We start from the raw sequence: 18,689 nt of genomic DNA, 5'->3' as shown, positions 1-18,689 counted from the left end.
TTCTCAGGTCTCTTCTACACTACAATCCATACTATCAAATCAGATAATCCACATGATCAGGATCCAGTTCAAAGCAGATAATTTGGATTTTATATGGCTTACTTATGTTGACTTTGGTGGACAGATGTTGACTTTGGTGGAGAGGTGGCTGCCAAGGTAGCGGAAATGGTCAACATTTTCTAATGTTACACCATTAAGCTGTATCTCTGGCATTGGAAAAGGGTTGGCTGGTGACTGCTGTAACAGCACTTTGGTTTTCTCAATGCCATCTGTCCAATAGATGATTTCCACTCTGGTGGGAAGCTTCCCATCAACAAGATGAAGTATCATAGTGATGAAGATGGAGAATAAAGTTGGGGCAATAACACATCCCTGTTTGACACCTGATTCCACCTTAAATGGGTCACTTTGGGAGCCATTGCTGTCCAAGGCAGTGTAGAAGGGGCCCCAGAAAGCTTCTTTGATCACCAACCCTTGGCTGATAAAAAAATCAACCCTTTTCTGTTCAATAGTCAACTGTGAGAATTTTGAGATGTCTCATACATATGTCAAGTAATCAATCTGAAATTGTATCTGCCAGGGCACTTAGACTGAAATCTATTTTAAGGAAAAAAACTTTGCTGCTGCTTCTAACAATTTTACTATTCAAGAAGGTAGTTGTAAGTAGAAGAAGACCCACTGTACTCTTCTTTCCTGCCAAGTCCCCTGCTTTCACGCCTTCTAACATGCAAACAAAACCTTGGAGAACAGGGTTGGGGGCATTTTTGTGAGGGAGGCCAAGGGTCCCGTGACACTACCTTTGTAGGGTGACTGAACATGAATAGTGAGAAATTTGCTGCAGTGATTTGCAACATCTTTCTTTACTTGCCTGCAGGTTGCAGGAAATGAAACCTGGTTGGACTGTTGGAAGTGAAGGTAGAACAACATGAGGCCTCCATGTCCACACGGACCACTTCATCTCATTGAAGCAGGGAAGTGTCAGGCAGAGTATATTACAGAATGTGCTTATGTATGCTATGTTTTTACAAGGATCATTGCCTGTATGGGTGCGTGTTGAGGAAGAACACCTGGACAATCAAGCAATTAAGCTTGAGCCACTTCCTGAAAGGAGTATATCATGAGGAGTGCTTCATGGTGTATTCAGATGGACATGGTGATCAGATGATCAGGAAGAGACTGGATGGGATTTCTATACTACAGGACTTGCTGAAGATCCTGAACAATTTACTACAAGACTCCTTGCACCTATGAAGAAGAAGAGAATGCATGTTTTTAATGCATTGGACTTTTGTGTGAGTTATTTTGCTGCAATGGACTAAGTTTATTTTCAAGGCTGGTTATTTTGTAAAGCTGCATATTTATCTCTGACTACTCAAGAGTAAATTTTGTTTTTCCTTTTACTCTGACTCTGTGTGATTCAACTAGATGGCTGGGGCTGGGAAGACTACTGGATAGTGGATAGCTTTCGCATAGACTGATAAACCGCAACAGAGTAGAGCTCAGTCATACTTCATATGGAAATGAAACGATAATTTCCCTACCTTCATCACACTGTTAAATTTAAACAATGTGGCTCAGTTGTACTCGGTATTCTTTCAGTTCATTTGCCAACACACTGTAGAGATTTGGCCCTGCTCACAGTGTAGACTAAGATAATCCAGTTCAAATCAGATCATGTGGATTTTCTACTTTGATAACCTTAATTACCTGGCAGATTAGAAGAGGCCTGAGAAAGTGATGATATCCGTTAAAACTGAACTATCTGCATCTGATGAAACGAACCACAAAAGCTTATTCCTGCTAAACCTTGTTAGTATTTATGGTGCCACAAAATATTTGTATATCTTTAAGCAATCCTTGGCACTTCTAAATTTTACATTCAGAATGTATTAAGCAGCTGTAACATTGCTCTGTTCATTTTCCAAAGACTGAGTTGTCTCCCAAATTATTATTTCATGATGGTACATTGTCTTCTGACTAAGGAGCCTACCCTTCCAAGTTCTTATTTGCTTCCAGCTGAATGATGAGCATTCACTTCTAGTCTGTGCAGTTTTCTCCCTCTCTCTTTTTCTCTCCCTCTCCAAACAATCACACAAGTCCCCAAATGACAAACAAGCCACTATATGACAAGTGAGCATGAGCAAACCTGACAAGTCTAGGAATACAAGAGAAGTAAAGAATGTTTGCCACTCATTTATTATTCTGCGAACAGAGAATTAGTCCCTGTTTCTCTGAATAATAAGGTGAACAATAAGAACCCCCAACTGTTCCCCATGTCTTCTGAACCTCTGTCTCTGCCTCTCTCTCTCCCTCCCTCCCTCTCCCCCTCTCACATGCATTGCTACTGCTGCTAGTCTTTATTCCACGAGAGTGTAGGCTGCCATCCTAAATGGATTTCCTTGGGATTCAGTCCCACTGAAATGGAACCTACTTCAGCAAACTTGATCGAGATTCTGTGATTGATCTTTCCATCTATATATATAAATTTGTTAGGGGCATCCAACGAGGAAACAAAACTCAAAAAAAACCCAACGAAACTTAACCAAAATTCCTATGCCCATAACACAACCCACAAGGTACAAACATATCTACTCAAAATGAAAAACAACACAACAACACACTCACAAAACGGCAAAACAACAAAACTCAAAAATCCCCCAACGAAACTTAACCAAAATTTCCATGCCCATAACACAACCCACAAGGTACAAACATATCTACTGAAAATGAAAAACAACACAACAACACACTCACAAAACGGCAAAACAACAAAACTCAAAAATCCCCCAACAAAACTTAACCAAACTTCTCATGCGCATAACACAACCCACAAGGTACAAACATATCTACTCAAAATGAAAAACAACACAACAACACACTCACAAAACGGCAAAACAACAAAACTCAAAAATCCCCCAACGAAACTTAACCAAAATTCCCATGCCCATAACACAACCCACAAGGTACAAACATATCTACTCAAAATGAAAAACAACACAACACACTCACAAAACGGCAAAACAACAAAACTCAAAAATCCCCCAACGAAACTTAACCAAAATTCCCATGCCCATAACACAACCCACAAGGTACAAACATATCTACTCAAAATGAAAAACAACTCACTCCAAGCCCCGTCGCGCCACTTCCCGCACACACACACCCCCTGCCGCACACACACACACAACCCCACACTCCATCACTCCCCCCGCCGCCGCACGCACACACGCAACCCCACTCCCCCCGCCGCCGCACACACACACACGCAACCCCACGCTCCATCACTCCCCGCCGCCGCACGCACACACGCAACCCCACTCCCCCGCCGCCGCACACACACACGCAACCCCACGCTCCATCACTCCCCCCGCCGCCGCACACACACACGCAACCCCACACTCCATCACTCCCCCACCCCAATCTTACCTCCTTTTACTTCACGCCACCTCCAAACCCCACCCTGCCCCTTCCCGCCCTGTCAAAATCTAGGAAAGACAGGAAGGAAGGAAAGAAGGAAGAAAGAGAAAGGGAGGTAAAGAAAAAGGGGGAAGGAAGGAAAGTTAGAGAAAGAAGGAAGAAGAAAAGGAAAGAAAAGGAAAGATGGAAGGAAAGAAAAGAGAGACAGCAGAAAAGAAAGAAAAAGGGGGAAGGAAGGAAAGAGATAGAGAAAGAAGAGGAGAAGGAAAGATGGGAGGGAAGGAAGGAAGGAAGGAGGGAAAGAAGGAGAGAAAGAGGGAAGATTGGCCACAGCAACACGTGGCGGGTAAAGGTTGTTATTTCTATTATTATTATTATTATGCTATTGTTCCTATGAGACCCTTTTAGGGGGAATGGGAGAGGTGTCAGGTCCCAGAGGCAATGTATTGCATTATTGTTATTGTTATGATGGTGGTAAAATAAAAGGAAATAAAAAGTGAAAGAAGGAAGCAAACAGGGAGGGAAGAAAGGCAAAGGAAGAAAGGGGGAGGGAATGAAGGAAAGAGAGAAGGATGAAACCAAGTAGTGAAAGAAGGAAAGAAAGAAAGAGGTAGAGAAGGAAGAAAGGAGAGAAAGGGGGAGGAAAAGGGGGAAGGAATAGGTAGGGACCTCTCTTTCATAATAGTCCAGATATCTACCTCAACTTTGATAAGTTTTACTATAGGCCACAGCAACGCGTGGCAGGGCACAGCTAGTCCTATATATAGGGAATTCTCTTGTGACCTGTCCCTCGTTTTCCTCTAAAAATCTTAAGTCTCTCTTGAAAGGATCTAAATGCCCTAAATACAATTGATCTGGGATACTAAGTAAAGTCAGCCCTACTTATTTATTTGTGACATTTCTACCCTGCCTTTCTCAACCTCGGAGTGGACTCCAGGCAGCTCAAGAACATTAAGCAACTATTCAATACCTTTGAAAACAATGTAAAATTAAAATAAACATTTAAAATAGGATTATAAATACATCAAAACATTTAAACCAATATCACCACTGTTAAATCACACTGTTCATAATCGTAATACGGGCCATTCAAGTAGCCCTTACACTTAATTCTCCAAAGGCATGATCAAAGGGCCACTTATTTATTGAAGTTCAGGAGGAAGGAAGCTGATCTAATATCCCTGAGAGGGAGTTCCACAGCCAAGGGGCCACCACTGAGAAGGCCCTGTCTCTTGTCCCTGCCAGTCCCACCTACGACGAAAGCGGGACCAAGAGCAGGGCCTCCCCAGATGATCTTAAACTCCGAGATAGTTCATAGGGGGAGATCCGTTCAGACAGGTAAGTAGGGCTTTATAAGCTAAAGCCAGCACTTGGAATTGTGCTCGGTAGCAAACTGGCAGTCAGTGGAGCTGACGCAACAAGGGGGTTGTGTGCTTCCTGTACGCCGCTCAGGTGATCAATCTGGCTGCTGCCCATTGGACCATTTGAAGCTTCTGAACAGTCTTCAAAGGCAACCCCACATAGAGCGTATTGCAGTAATCTATTCACGATGTAACCAAAGCGTGGACTACCATGGCCAAGTCTGACTTCCCAAGGTACAGACACAGCTGGTGCACAAGTTTTAATTGTGCGAATGCTCCCTTGGCCACCACTGAGACCTGGGGTTCCAGGCTCAGCAATGAATCCAGGATAACTCTCAAGTCATGAACCTCCATCTTCAGGGGGAGTATAACCCCATTCAATATGTCCACTTTCCATTCCCCCCCCCCCCCCCCCGCCGCCTGTTTTCTGTTCTTGAGTTGGGAGTAGAGTAATTGCTTTGGGAGACAGTGATCGGGCACTCAGACAATGTGGCCAGTCCAGTGGAGTTGATGGCAGAGGACCATCACTTCAGTGCTGGTCAAATAATAGAATGTACCTCTATTTCCTGTGCTGGTCAATGACCGAAATAAATGATTTGATTTGATTAATAGAATGTACCTTTACTCCTCTAGTAAGATTCATTTTTAAGGCCACTAATGGAAAACTCAATCTATTTATTTATTTATTTATTTATTTATTTTGGGCTTTTATATCCCATCCTATCTCAACCTCCGAAGAGGGACTCAGGACGGCTAACAAATCGGCACCCCAAGGCGCCCACATCAGAAAAACATAAATATACAATTTAACAGTAGGATAATAATAACAGTATAAAACAGTATAAAACAATATAAAACAGTATAAAAACAATCAAGCAGTCAGCGGTTACCAGTTTGAATCAACATCCAAGAGGCAGTTAGTCAGTTCTATATAAGTTGTCATGTCAGCCAGTCAGCCGAATATACAACTGATCCCATAGCCAGGATTTTATTTGTTTCCGGAAGGTCAAGAGTGATGCATCAAATCTAATTTGACTTGGGAGGGAGTTCCATAGCTGAGGGGCCACCACAGAAAAGGCCCTGTCCCTTGTCCCTGCCAGACACGACTGCGACAGTGGGGGAACAATGAGCAGGGTCTCCCCAGATGATCTTAGGGCCCTAGGTGGATCGTAGCAGGAGATAAGTTCGGAAAAGTAAACTGGGCCAGAACCGTTAAGGGCTTTATAGGCCAAAGCCAGCACTTTGAATTGTGCTCGGAAGCTGATAGGCAGCCAGTGGAGCTGGCGTAACAATGGTGTTGTGTGCTCCCTGTACCCAGCCCTGGTGAGCAACCTGGCTGCCGAGCGTTGGATTGGCTGAAGCTTCCGGGTAGTCTTCAGAGGCAACCCCACGTAGAGTGCATTGCAGTAGTCTATTCGGGATGTAACAAGAGTGTGGACTACCATAATACTGCTGTATTTAAAAATATACCAAGCTGATTAAAATGACATTTTACATCTTCCAGAAATATTGTTGCTGCTCAGCAAATGAGATTGTGGGGGGGGGGGGGGGACACTTAATCATCCCATGGGGGGAATGTACATTTGTATGCACCTTTACAGGCTTTCAGACTATACAAAGAAACTAGGTTGTTGTAGGATTTTTCGGGCTATATGGCCATGTTCTAGAGGCATTTTCTCCTGACATTTCGCCTGCATCTATGGCAAGCATCCTCAGAGGTAGTGAGGATGCTTGCCATAGATGCAGGCGAAACGTCAGGAGAAAATGCCTCTAGAACATAGCCATATAGCCTGAAAATACCTACAACAACCTAGTGATTCCGGCCATGAAAGCCTTCGACAATACATTATACAAAGAAAACAAATTGGGTATCTGAGTGAAGGCCTGGCAGCTGAAAGAAGCAGAAAATTTAGAGAAGATAACCAGGCCACTGAGACAGAAGGAAAGGGGGCTGATCAAATGGGAGGTCAAGGGAAAAGGCATGAAGTCAAGAGAGGGCAATGATATATAAAGAGGATGTACTCACTACTGTGCTCAAGAAGAAAAAAACACAAGTGTGAGTGACATCATACTTCAATCAACGCCCTCTCTTTCTGTGGTTGCAAAGGGGTTTTTTTTTCTTTTTACAACTTTGCTTCCGCCTACTTCATGACATACTTTATGAACTATTTTATTGGCCTGGCTTCCCCTTTTCCTTGGCTTTCTGCTCTTTCTCTAGGAAAATTATCGCTTCCCAGGTTATACACCCTCCTCCAACAAAAACCTTTTCTTTCCAGGATTGCGACTATAGAGGGATGTCTGCTCCTGATCACATTTTTCGCACCCTCACCAAGTATTCTTATATGTTTGCATTTCCTACCGCATTTTTCTAGCTATACTATTTCACAAGTCACTTTGTGTCTAGGAGTCATACCTTCCCCATTCCCCCTCTTACAGAATGCAGTTTTTTTCCAAATGTCCACCCTCATCCCATAGGAGATAACACTTGTTTCAAGAAAAGGGACACACTTTAGGATGTACTACTGATGAAGGCAGGACAAAATGCGGACACAGATTTTATCTTCATTATCCCAAATTCTAGCATTGTAGTTAAACATTTAGTAAGGAAACTACGTATGCAGTTTTGCTTGATTTGTGCCCAGGGGAAAATGGTCTCTTTAGGTATTTTGTAGGTCCTCCGGGTGTTTTGATGTATGTACTGGAGGATCGAGCCAATTTCTGGGGGAATCTATAGGTCGGTGGTTCTCAAACTGGGGTCCCCAGATGTTTTTGGCCTTCAACTCCCAGAAATCCTAACAGCTGGTAATCTGGCTGGGATTTCTGGGAGTTGTAGGTCAGAAATATCTGGGTACCCCAGGTTGAGAACCACTGCTATAGGTTCTACAATGCAACACCATGATTTGCTAGGATCAGAAATAAGGCAATTTTATGGCTTGAGTTATATCATATAACTGTGGTCTGGCTGGGAATGTACCTCCCCGCTTCCCAATGGATATGGGGCTCTAACTGTAGTGACTGGGATCCTGTTGGGAACTGGTGTCTATAGAAATAAGAACTGGCATGTCCCATAACATTCACATCCAGTAAAGGGCTACCGCTAAATCACTATGTAGAGGACACAGCGGGTTAAACTGCTGAGCTGCTGAATTTGCTAATCAAAAGGTCGGCAGTTCAAATGCAGGGAGCGGGGTGAGCTCCCGCTATTAGCCCCAGCTTCTGCCAACCTAGCAGTTCAAAAACATACACGAGTAGATCAATAGTATTTATTTTTATTTATTTACTTTATTTCTATACCGCTTTTATCAGACCTTAGGCGACTCTGGGGGGGAAGGTAGTAATGATCCATGCAGTCATGCCAGCCACATGACCTTGGAGGTGTCTACGGACAATGCCGGAGAGGAGCACCACACTCCAGAGTCGGGCACAACCAGACTTAATGTCAAGGGTAAACCTTTATCTTTTAGAGGACCAAGGAATTGACTGAGGTACACTGGGTTTTCTCTGTACCAAGTTTGGAAAGTCCAGTTAGTTCAAAACACAGTGGAGAGATTGGTTTTGGAAACATCCAGGCGTAAGCATATCACACCTATATTAAAGTCACTGCCAATTAGTTTCTGGGCAAAGTACAAACTATTGGTTTTGACCTTTAAAGCTGCAAGGGCAGGGGGGATCAGGTTACCTACAGGATCGCCTTCTCCTGTACAATCTATGGCTCCTTAAGACTTCCTTAGGAAAGAAGGCAAATGTAAACTTTAACACCTTTCCTTCAAGAAACAACTAAAAACCTACTTTTGTACGTTAGCCGGTGGAGAGAAAAAATAGTTAACTATTGATCCTACCTCATCTAACAATGTTGACAACAATTATTTCAAAGATATTGTAACTGTTCAATGTGTAATTTATGATTCTTGACTGATTTATATGTTTTAGACAAGGTGTTTATTTTTAACCCTGTTTTAATGTTTTATTGTACATGGCATTGAATGTTTACCATTTTTCACCTTTGGAAGCCACCCTGAGTCCCTCCAGGGAGAGAGAGTCGGTTAAAAATAAAGTTTATTATTATTATTTAAAACACAACAAGATGAGTCCACAGCAGACAAGATCACTCTGCTGGCTGTTGTATTAGATCACACATCAGACACTTCCCAAGTGCCTAGGACTGTGTGATGTATTGGTGAATAATGCGTGCAGATCACAGTAAGATGGCCTTCTGCAGCTGGCAGAAGGTAATTTTGTCAACGCCGATTGTGTTTAAGTGCAGGCCAAGGTCTTTAGGCACTGCACCGAGTGTGCCGATCACCACTGGGACCACCTTGATTGGCTTGTGCCAGAGTCTTTGCAGTTTGATCTTTAAATCCTCACATTGTGTCAGCTTTTCCAGTTGTTTCTCTTCAATCCTGCTGTCACCTGGGATTGCAACATCAACAATCCGTACTTTGTTTTTTAACACGATCATGAGGTCAGGAGTATTGTGCTCCAAAACTCTGTCTGTCTGAATCTGGAAGTCCCAGAGTAGCTTGACATGTTCATTCTCTGTAACTTTTTCTGGCTTGTGATCCCACCAGTTCTTTATCACAGGCAGATGGTATTTGTGGCATAAGTTCCAATGAATCGTCTGAGCAAAGGTGTTATGCCTCTGCTTGTAGTCTATTGTTTCTATGTGATCTATTGTTTCATTTGCTTCCTTGCAGATATTATTATTATTATTATTATTATTATTATTATTACAGCAAGGATAACTTATTAATATAAAGATAAGGGTAGGTTATTTTAATGAGATATTATTAAGGGTAGAGGGAGGGGTGGGTTTGGTGGACAAATGTATACATTTGGTGGACAAATGTATTTGTATTATGTATATTTGATTTTTCCCCTTGCTTTTGCATTTTCTATACCACATTTACACACATATACACCATTAAAACAATAACATAAATTAAACAGTCATAGTACTTAGGCAATCCTTCGTAGTCCAAGGATGATGGTCCTCCAAGGTCGGTGTTCTGGTAGTGGGTCCGTAAGTGACCGTGGAGCCCTATTCTTGATCTACATCTTCTCCCGCAGTGAGGGCATTGGTTTCCAGGTGGAAGATGGTCCTGGTCAGGGTTGGCTTGGCATGCCTTCCTCTTGGCACGTTTCTCTTTCGCCCTCCATTCATGCCTCTTCAAATTCTACAGCACTGCTGGTCACAGCCAACCTCCAGCTGGAGCGCTCAAGGCCAGGGCTTCCCAGTTCTCAGTGTCTATGCCACAGTTTTTAAGGTTGGCTTTGAGACCATCTTTAAATCTCTTTTCCTGCCCACCAACATTACGTTTTCCATTCTTGAGTTCAGAGTAGAGCAACTGCTTTGGGAAACGGTGGTTGGGCATCTGGACAACGTGGCCGGTCCAGCTGAGTTGATGGTGGAGGACCATCACTTCAATGCTGGTGTTCTTTGCTTCTTCCAGCACGCTGACATTTGTCCGCTTGTCTTTCCAAAGGTATGCAGGATTTTTCAGAGGCAGTGCTGATGGAATCGTTCCAGGAGTTGCATGTGATGTCTGTAGACAGTCCACGTCTCGCAGGCGTATAGCAGGGTTGGGAGGACTTTATAAACAAGCTCCTTTGTATCCCTATGGATGTCCCAGTCCTCAAACACTCTCTGCTTCATTCAGAAAAATGCTGCACTCGCAGAGCTCAGGCGGTGTTGAATTTCAGTGTCAATGTTGACTTTTTTGGAGAGGTGGCTGCCAAGGTAGCGGAAATGGTCAACATTTTCTAATGTTATACCATTAAGCTGTATTTCGGGCATTAGAGAGGGGTTGGCTGGTAACTGCTGGAAGAGCACTTTATTTTTCCTGATGTTTAATGACAAGCTGAGCATCTTGTATGCTTCTGCGAAGGTGTGTAGAGTGGCTTGTAGGTCTTCTTCTGAATGCGCACAGACAACGTTGTCATCAGCATACTGGAGTTCTATAACAGATGTAACCTTGACTCTGGTTTTCAGTCTGCTGAGGTTAAATAGCTTGCCATTTGTCTGATAGATGATTTCCACTCCGGTGGGAAGCTTCCCATCAACAAAGTGAAGTATCATAACAATGAAGATGGAGAATAAAGTTGGGGCAATAACACATCCCTGTTTGACACCTGATTTCACCTTAAATGGGTCACTTTGGGAGCCACTGCTGTCCAGGACTGTTGCCATCATGTCATCATGGAAGAGCCGCAGGATGTTCACAAATTTGTTAGGGCACCTGATTTTTTGGAGGATGGTCCAGAGAGCATTGCGATTCATGGTAAGTAGCCCTTTCCATGATCATAACAATCATCACATGGTCCAATTCAATGTCCAAAGTGCCGGCTAGCCAAAAGCCTGGTTCCAAAACCATGATTTCAGTTTTTTTCCTAAAGAAAAGGAGAGAGGGCACACAGTTTACACCCATGTTTACAATTGAAAAGCAGGTGGGATGGGAACCATCACTGTTCTGTTGCCGCTGGACCTGAAATGAAGTGCTTTTAAGAGAGGATGTATGGCTTGGATCCAGCGGAAAGCCAGGGGGCCCAAAAAGAAGCCTTTAAAGAAATTTCCCTTAGTAAACAGTCTTTATGAGGCTTGAGCTTAAATATAAAAGTCTTTTATTGATGAACAAACAGGAATTGTAAAACTTTCTTAACAATCTCTTGGCTCTTGCAATCTTGTTCACAGGGAACAGGCACTATCCTCAAAAACCTTGTTTAAAGGAAAATTCCCCTTTCTAGCTCCTCCTAGGGTGCTGTGAACCTAAACCTGACTGATTTGAATCCACTACCGGCTGAACTGCGTCTCAGAACCGAGCAGACGTACCAGCAGGCCTGTAGTCACTTAGCTGCTTCGATGGTTAGAGCTGTTGTTCCCTCCGGAATTCCTCAGGGCTATAAGGCTGTTTCCCCGGAAGCTTTGGGAATCTTCAGAGGCTCTCAAGACTGTTCTCCCCCGGAAAGTCTTAAGGGACGAAGCCTTTGCACAGGAGGACGTCTGTATACATCCTCTGCATTGACTTCCTTTGCTGAGACTAACTGAAAAATGGCCCTTCCCTCCAAAAAACCAGAGAGGGGCGGGACCAGGGATCCTAACTGTTATTGACAGGTAGCTTGCCCTATGAATGCAGCCAAAGGAAGCCACCTATCTGCAAAGTCCCTGCAACTTAGGACTATGAACAAACACTCAGTGCAAAGCACAAAATTGGAACCCCTGGAACAGCCGTTCCAGAACAATCACAGTTTCCTGTCCTGTTTCATTGCCGAACCATTAGCAATGGTTTTAACCTGGATCACTGCCTCTTGTTTCCTATGGCAGTGGTTCTCAACCTTCCTAAGGCTGTGACCCCTTAATGCAGTTCCTCATGTTGTGGTGACCCCCAAACACAACATTTTTTTTTGCGACTTCATAACTGTAATTTTGCTACTGTTGTGAATAGTAACGTAAATATCTGATATGTAGGATGTATTTTCATTCACTGGACCAAATTTGGCACAAATACCCAATACGCCCAAATTTGAATACTGGTGGGGTTGTGGGAGGTAATTGATGTGGTCATTTGGGAGATGTAGTTGCGGTGATTTATGGTTCATTTAAATTCAAAGAGCATTCCGAACTCCACCAATGAGGCAATTGAACTGGACTTGACACACATAACTCTCATGACCAACAGAACACACTGGAAGGGTTTGGTGGCCATTGACCTTGAGTTTGGGAGCTGTAGTTCACCTACATCCAGAGAGCACTGTGAACTCAAACAATGATGTATCTGGACCAAACTTGGCACGGATGCTCAATATACCCAAATATGAACATTGGGGGAGTTTGAGGAAAATAGACCTTGACATTTGGGAGTTGTCGTTGCTGGAATTTATAGTTCACTTGCAGTCAAAGAGCATTCTGAAGCCCAGCATTTACACAATTCGGCCAAACTTCCCCCACAGAACCCCTATGGCCAACAAAATATACTGTGTTTTCTGATGGTCTTTGGCGACCCCTCTAACACCCCCTCACGACCCCCCCCCCCCAGGGGTCCGGACCCCCAGGTTGAGAAACACTGTCCTATGGGCTTTGATGCAGAACTCTCGGATTCCATGGAAAGCAATGGTTTTAGCCTGGATCACTTCCCCTTGAATCCTATGGGCTCTGATGCAGAAGCATGGGATCTCATGGAAAGCAATGGTTTTAAACCTTTGCCAGGCTCCTTAAACAGCTTTCAGATACTGTTGTTTCTCCGGGTGAAAAACAACAAAATCATTGTGATGAATGTAAAAGAGGAAGGTATTGCCAGCTCCTAAGTTCCCAGGTGTGAGTGGGATGGGGAGGGAGAAGGCGAAAGGGGAGCTGCTGGCGCTCGAAGAGGGGCGCTTCCCTCCTCTCCCCATGCTTTCCTCCCCTGTCAATGGGAAGGCACAGAGGGGGGAGTGTCTCGAAGCGCGCGCTTCCTTCGCGCGGATGAGGCGAGGTGCGCCTCCGGGGAGGAGGAGGAGGAAGGCGGCGGCGGGGTGCGGGAGAGGAACCCCAAACGCCCTTTCCCCCTTTTTTTGGATTCATCCGCCTCGTCTCGGGCGAGGGGCGGGGCCGGGAGGGGCGGGGGTCGGCGGCGGCTGCTGCTGCTCCTCGAAGCCCCTCTCCGAGAGGCGCCCCGCCCACCGCCTCGCCTTCCTGTCTCGCCTTCCTCCCCTCAGCCCTCCGCCTGAGACGAGGCGGCGGGAGAGAGGCGCCCCTTTGGAGAGAGGGGCGTGGGGGGGAGGAGGAGGAGGAGGGGAAGGAGAAGAAGGAAGGGAATAAAGAGAAGAAGCAGAAGAGGAGAAGGAGGAGGGGGAAAAGAGGAGGAGAAGGGAAGGGAAAGGAGAGGAGGAAGGGAAGAAGAGAAGGAGGAGGGGAAGGAAAGGAGGAGGGAAAGAAGAGAAAGAGAAGAGGAGGAGGGAGAGGAGAAGAAGAGGAGGAGGAAGAGGAGGAGAAGGGAAGGCGAAGGAGAAGAAGGGGAAGAAGGAAGAGGAGGAGAAAGGGAAGAAGAGAAAGAATAGAAGGGGAAGGAGAGGAGGAAAAGAAGAGAAAGAGGAGGAGGAGAAGAAGAGGAGGAGAAAAGGAGGAAGAAGAGGGGGGAAGAAGAAGAAGGAGAGGAGGAGGGGAAGAAGAGGAAGAAAAGAAGAGGAGGAGGGAGAGAAGAGGAGGCAGGGAAGGAGAGGAGGAGGAGGGGAAGCAGAGGTGGAGGGGGAAAAGAGGAGGAGGTGGAGAGGAGGAAAAGGAGGGGAAGAAGAATAAGGAGAGGAGGAGAAAGGAAGGGGAAGGAGAGGAGGAGGAAGAGAAGAAGAGGGAGGAGGGGGGAAGTAGAAGAGGAGGGAAAGAAGAGAAGGAGAAGAGGAGGGGAAGGATTAGGAGAAAGAGAAAGGGAGGAAGAGGAGGAGGTGGAGAAGAGGAGGAAGAGAAGAAGAAGAGAAGAGGCAGAGGAGAAGAGGAGGGGAAGGAGGAAAAGGAGAAGAGGAGGAGGAAGAAGGAAAGAAAAGGAGGAGGGGAAGAAGAGAGGGGAAGGTGGGGAAGAAGAAGAGGAGGAGCAGAGGAAGAAGAGGAGGAGGGGAAGGAGAGGAGGAGAAGAGGCGGAGGAGAAGAGGAGAAGGAGGAAGGCGACTGGCTTCTCTGCTTGGCCCCTTTGCCTCTCTCTCTCTCCCGCCCCTCCCTTCCTCGCAGCCCCTTTCTTTCCCGCCTCTTTCCTTCCTTCCTCTCCCTTTCTCCTGCCTGATGGAAGGGAAGCGCTGTCCTCGGGCTTCCCTCTCTCGCTCCCTTCTTCCTCCTCCTGCTTCCTCCCGGAGCCGGCCGTGTGGAGCATGAAGCACCATGGTGTGGTGCGACCGTGGGGTCCAGATGCTGCTGACCACGGCGGGCGCCTTCGCCGCCTTCAGCCTCATGACCATCGCCATCGGGACGGACTACTGGCTCTACTCCAGCGCCAACATCTGCAACGGGACCAACGTCACCGCCCCAGACGAGAGCAGCGCCCAGGCCCAGCCCAAGAAGCCCAAGGGGGACCTCACCCACTCGGGACTCTGGAGGGTCTGCTGCATCGAAGGTAGGCTTGGGCAAAGAGCCACAAAAGCGGGGGACGGGGGTAGCAACAAAGAAGGGGGAAAGCAAGGCGCGGAACAAGTGTCTCAACTTCCTCCACCGCTGGGGAAACAATGAAAGTCTTTGGCGGCTCGAGCGTTGCTTCGAGGGGTGTGTGTATGTTTCTATCTGTGTTTGTTTGTGTGCTGGAGGATGCCCCCCCCCTCTTTCTCTCTCTCTGAGCGCCCCCTCCCCTTTTGTGCCTCCACATCCCCGCGCACACGCCCTCCTCGCCAGATGCAGCGGAGTTGTTGGTCCCTCTGATCTGATGCTGTCTTAGGCGGGAGGATGGGGTTGCCATAGCAACCGGTGTCTCTCTCATTGCTATGGGAACCGGAGGGAGGGAGGGGATGCTTCGCCCAAGGTGGAGGATGCTCTACTGCTGCTGCTCTTCTTCATCTTCTCCAGCCCTTGCCCTTTTCCCTAGGCGCCTTGCTCAGGCTCTGAGTTTCTTTATCTCTCTTTCTCTCTCTCTCCTGGGGGAATGGAAGGAGATCTGGCTCCTGCTTTTGTTTCAAAGGGGAACTCATTCCTGCGCTCCCGAAAGTAGAGCTGTCACTTTTTATCTACGAATTGTGCATTCCCTCGCATGAGACAGAGCGCCGTTTTGCTTTTTCTTGTAGGGTGACATATCTGGGACTTGGAAAAAGGGGTGTGTGGTTTTGAATCCAGGAATCGGTCTGATAATGGGGTTGAAACACTCTTCCCTGGTGTTTCAAAAGTGACTAATAATAATAATGCCTAAAGACCATGGCCTGCACTTAATCACAATCAGTGCTGGCAAGATTATTTATTTATTTATTTCTTGCACTTCTACCCCGCCCTTCTCAACCCCCGAGGGGGGACTCAGGACGGCTTACAAAAGGCACAATTCGATGCCGGCACACAACAAGGTAAAAATAAACATATGTAAACAGTAATTGAGCCCCCCGGTGGTGCAGTGGGTTAAAGCACTGATCTGCTGAGCTTGTTGATCGAAAGGTCGCAGGTTCAATTCCGGGGAGTGGTGTGAGTTTCCTCTGTCAGCCCTAGCTTCTGCCAACCTAGCAGTTCGAAAACATGCAAATGTGAGTAGATCAATAGGTACCGCTCCGGCGGGAAGGTAACGGCGCTCCATGCAGTCATGCCAGCCACATGACCTTGGAGGTGTCTACGGACAATGCCGGCTCTTCAGCTTAGAAATGGAGATGAGCACCACACCCCAGAGTCAGACATGACTGGACTTAATGTCAGGGGACTACCTTTACCTTTAAACTGTAATTAAAACAATTAAAACAGTCCATTATACATCACACATCAAAAACATCACATCATCAAAATCTATAAAACGAAACCAATGCACAGCGTTTGCCAACTCAGAGTTCATAAATTCAGTTCCACACAGTCAAGTCCATCAGTTGTCGTCACTAGTTCTTTGTCTATCTGCCAGCTTACCCAAAGGCCTGGTCCCAGATCCATGTTTTTAATTTCCTTCTAAATGAGAGGAGGGATGAAGATGACCTAATTTCCCCGGGGAACGAATTCCACAGGTGAGGGGCCACCACTGAGAAGGCCCTGCTCCTCGTCCCCACCAACCTCACTTGTGATAGAGGTGGGGCCGAGAGCAGGGCCCCCATCTGCCAGATCCATTACTGGGATCTGCACATATTATTCACTGATACATCACACAGTCCTAGACACTTGGGAAGTGTCCGACGTGTAATCCAATACAACAGCCAGCAGAGTGATCTTGTCTGCTGTGGAATCATCTTGTTGTGTTTCAAATAATAATAATCAACTTTATTTCTATCCCATTCTCTCTCCCCGTGGGGACTCAGGGTGGTTTTCAATACAAAGCGGCAAATATTCGATGTCCTAAAGTGCAGGGAAATAATAAACAACCGTAAACAGGTGAGAACATAGGTAAAGGTAAAGGTTTCCCCTTGATATTAAGTCTAGTTGTGTCCGACTCAGTGAGTTGGTGCTCATCTCAATTTCGATGCTGAAGAGCCAGCGTTGTCGATATACACTTCCTAGGTCATGTGGCCAGCATAAATGCATGGATTGCCACTACCTTTCCACAAAAGAGAGGTGGAGAGGAAAAGAAGGAGAAAAGAAGGAAGAGAAGAGGAGGAAGAGAAGAGGGGGAAGAAGAGGGGAAGGAGAAAAGGAGGAAGAGGAGGAGGGGAAAAGAATCATAGAATCATAGAATCAAAGAGTCATCCAGTCCAACCCCCTGCCAAGAAGCAGGAATATTGCATTCAAATCACCCCTGACAGATGGCCATCCAGAGAAAAGGAGGAAGAGAAGACGAGGAGGAGAGAAGGAGAAGGAAAAAAGGAGGAAGAGGGTTACCTATTGATCTACTCACATTTGCATGTTTTCGAAGTGCTAGGTTGGCAGAAACTGGGGCTAACAATGGGAGCTCACCCCATCCGTGGATTAGAACTGCCGACCTTCCTGTCAACAAGTTCTGCAACTGAGAACATATTAAACAGCAGTATCAAATAGTAATAGAACCAGACGGTAAACAAACATTACTAACATGCACAATTAGGCAATATGCAATCAAAACAGGATTCAATAACTAAAACTATTAATAGTTAAAATAATAATAATGTTTAAGTCATTATAACAAACCGTTTCCATATTCCAATTCCATTTTGCTTTGCCAGATGTGTTTATAACATTTGAGTAAGGGCATATAAAACAATAATTTGGTCTTAATATGAAGACAGTTATTACCAAGGCACTGTGAGTCCCCATCGGGGGAGATAAAGCAGGGTACAAATAAATACTGAGGAGATATTATTGGGGCAAAATAATAATAATAATAATAATAATAATGGGACTCAAAGTGGCTTAACATAAAACCATTAGTGTACAATGTAAAATATACAAATATACAAACATTAAAACAGAACTAAACACAAACTGCACTAAAAAAATTCACAGTTAAAATCCATCCAACCCAGTTGTGGATTTATGGGGGAGGGGGCAGGGCAACTGGGAATACGACTTTCAGTGGGTCCCCTATCTTCCTCATCTGTCCAACCTAAATAAATCTGTCTCCTCTACACAACACACCCCAAAATTCAGCTGCTTTGGGCTGGTATATGGGCCAGGTGGCAAAATGTGTGCTTTTCCCCTTTCTGGAACAATGTGGAGAATTGCCCAAAAAGGGGGAAAGGGATGGTGAGGGAGTGAGGGAGTGAGGGAGTGAAGGAAGGAAGGAAGGAAGGAAGGAAGGAAGGAAGGAAGAAAGGAAGGAAGGAAGGAAGGATGTTTCTCTCTGGATAACATTCATCAGAGTGAGAGCAAAGGGCCCTAAATAGGTTCATGCAAGGACAAAGAGCATCCTTCTACTCATTCAGCTGTGCTGCTTTCCAGTGTGTGTGTGAGAGGGGAAGGGGGGCATTGCTGGGGTTTCATGGTTGCTGACTAAAAGAAACAGAGAAGGACATGCAAGTTGAGGTTGTGACCACTCCTCCGAGGAGTGTCCTCTTGATTGCTTTGAGCAACAGTATGGGTGGCTTAGACAATTGCCCGAGGGTGCATCTACACTGTAGAATTAATGCAGTTTGACACCATTTTAACTGCTATGGAATCCAGGAATTTGGGGTTTGGTGAGACTCTTCGGCAGAGGACTGACTTACTTAGGCGATCCCTCATAGTCCGAGGATGATAGTCCTCCAAGTGTAGTATCCTGGGGATGGGTCCATAGGTGACTGTGAAGTCCTATTCTTGATCTGCATCTTCTCCCACAGTGAGGGCATCGGTTTCCAGGTCCCGGTCGGGGTTGGCTTGACGCGCCTTCCTCTTGGCAT

General features: G+C 45.7%; 1 protein-coding gene and 1 long non-coding RNA gene across 2 annotated transcripts in view; both read left to right on the top strand.

The window, feature by feature from the left end:
* LOC137096110 (uncharacterized) overlaps positions 1–18,689 on the top strand; it is a 244,488-nt gene that overhangs the window by 13,741 nt on the left and 212,058 nt on the right. The gene's annotated exons all lie outside the window — the stretch shown is intronic.
* The window catches only part of CACNG4 (calcium voltage-gated channel auxiliary subunit gamma 4), a 145,225-nt gene continuing 140,916 nt past the window's right edge, over positions 14,381–18,689 (top strand). Inside the window, exon 1 of the mRNA XM_060763095.2 lies at positions 14,381–14,848. Coding sequence (XP_060619078.1) covers positions 14,617–14,848 — 232 coding nt within the window. The 5' untranslated portion in view covers positions 14,381–14,616. The remainder of the gene's footprint in view (positions 14,849–18,689) is intronic.

Source organism: Anolis sagrei, chromosome 2 (assembly GCF_037176765.1).
Source record: "Anolis sagrei isolate rAnoSag1 chromosome 2, rAnoSag1.mat, whole genome shotgun sequence".
In the NCBI taxonomy this organism is placed as follows: Eukaryota; Metazoa; Chordata; class Lepidosauria; order Squamata; family Dactyloidae; genus Anolis; species Anolis sagrei.
This window is presented reverse-complemented; position numbering and strand designations above follow the sequence as displayed.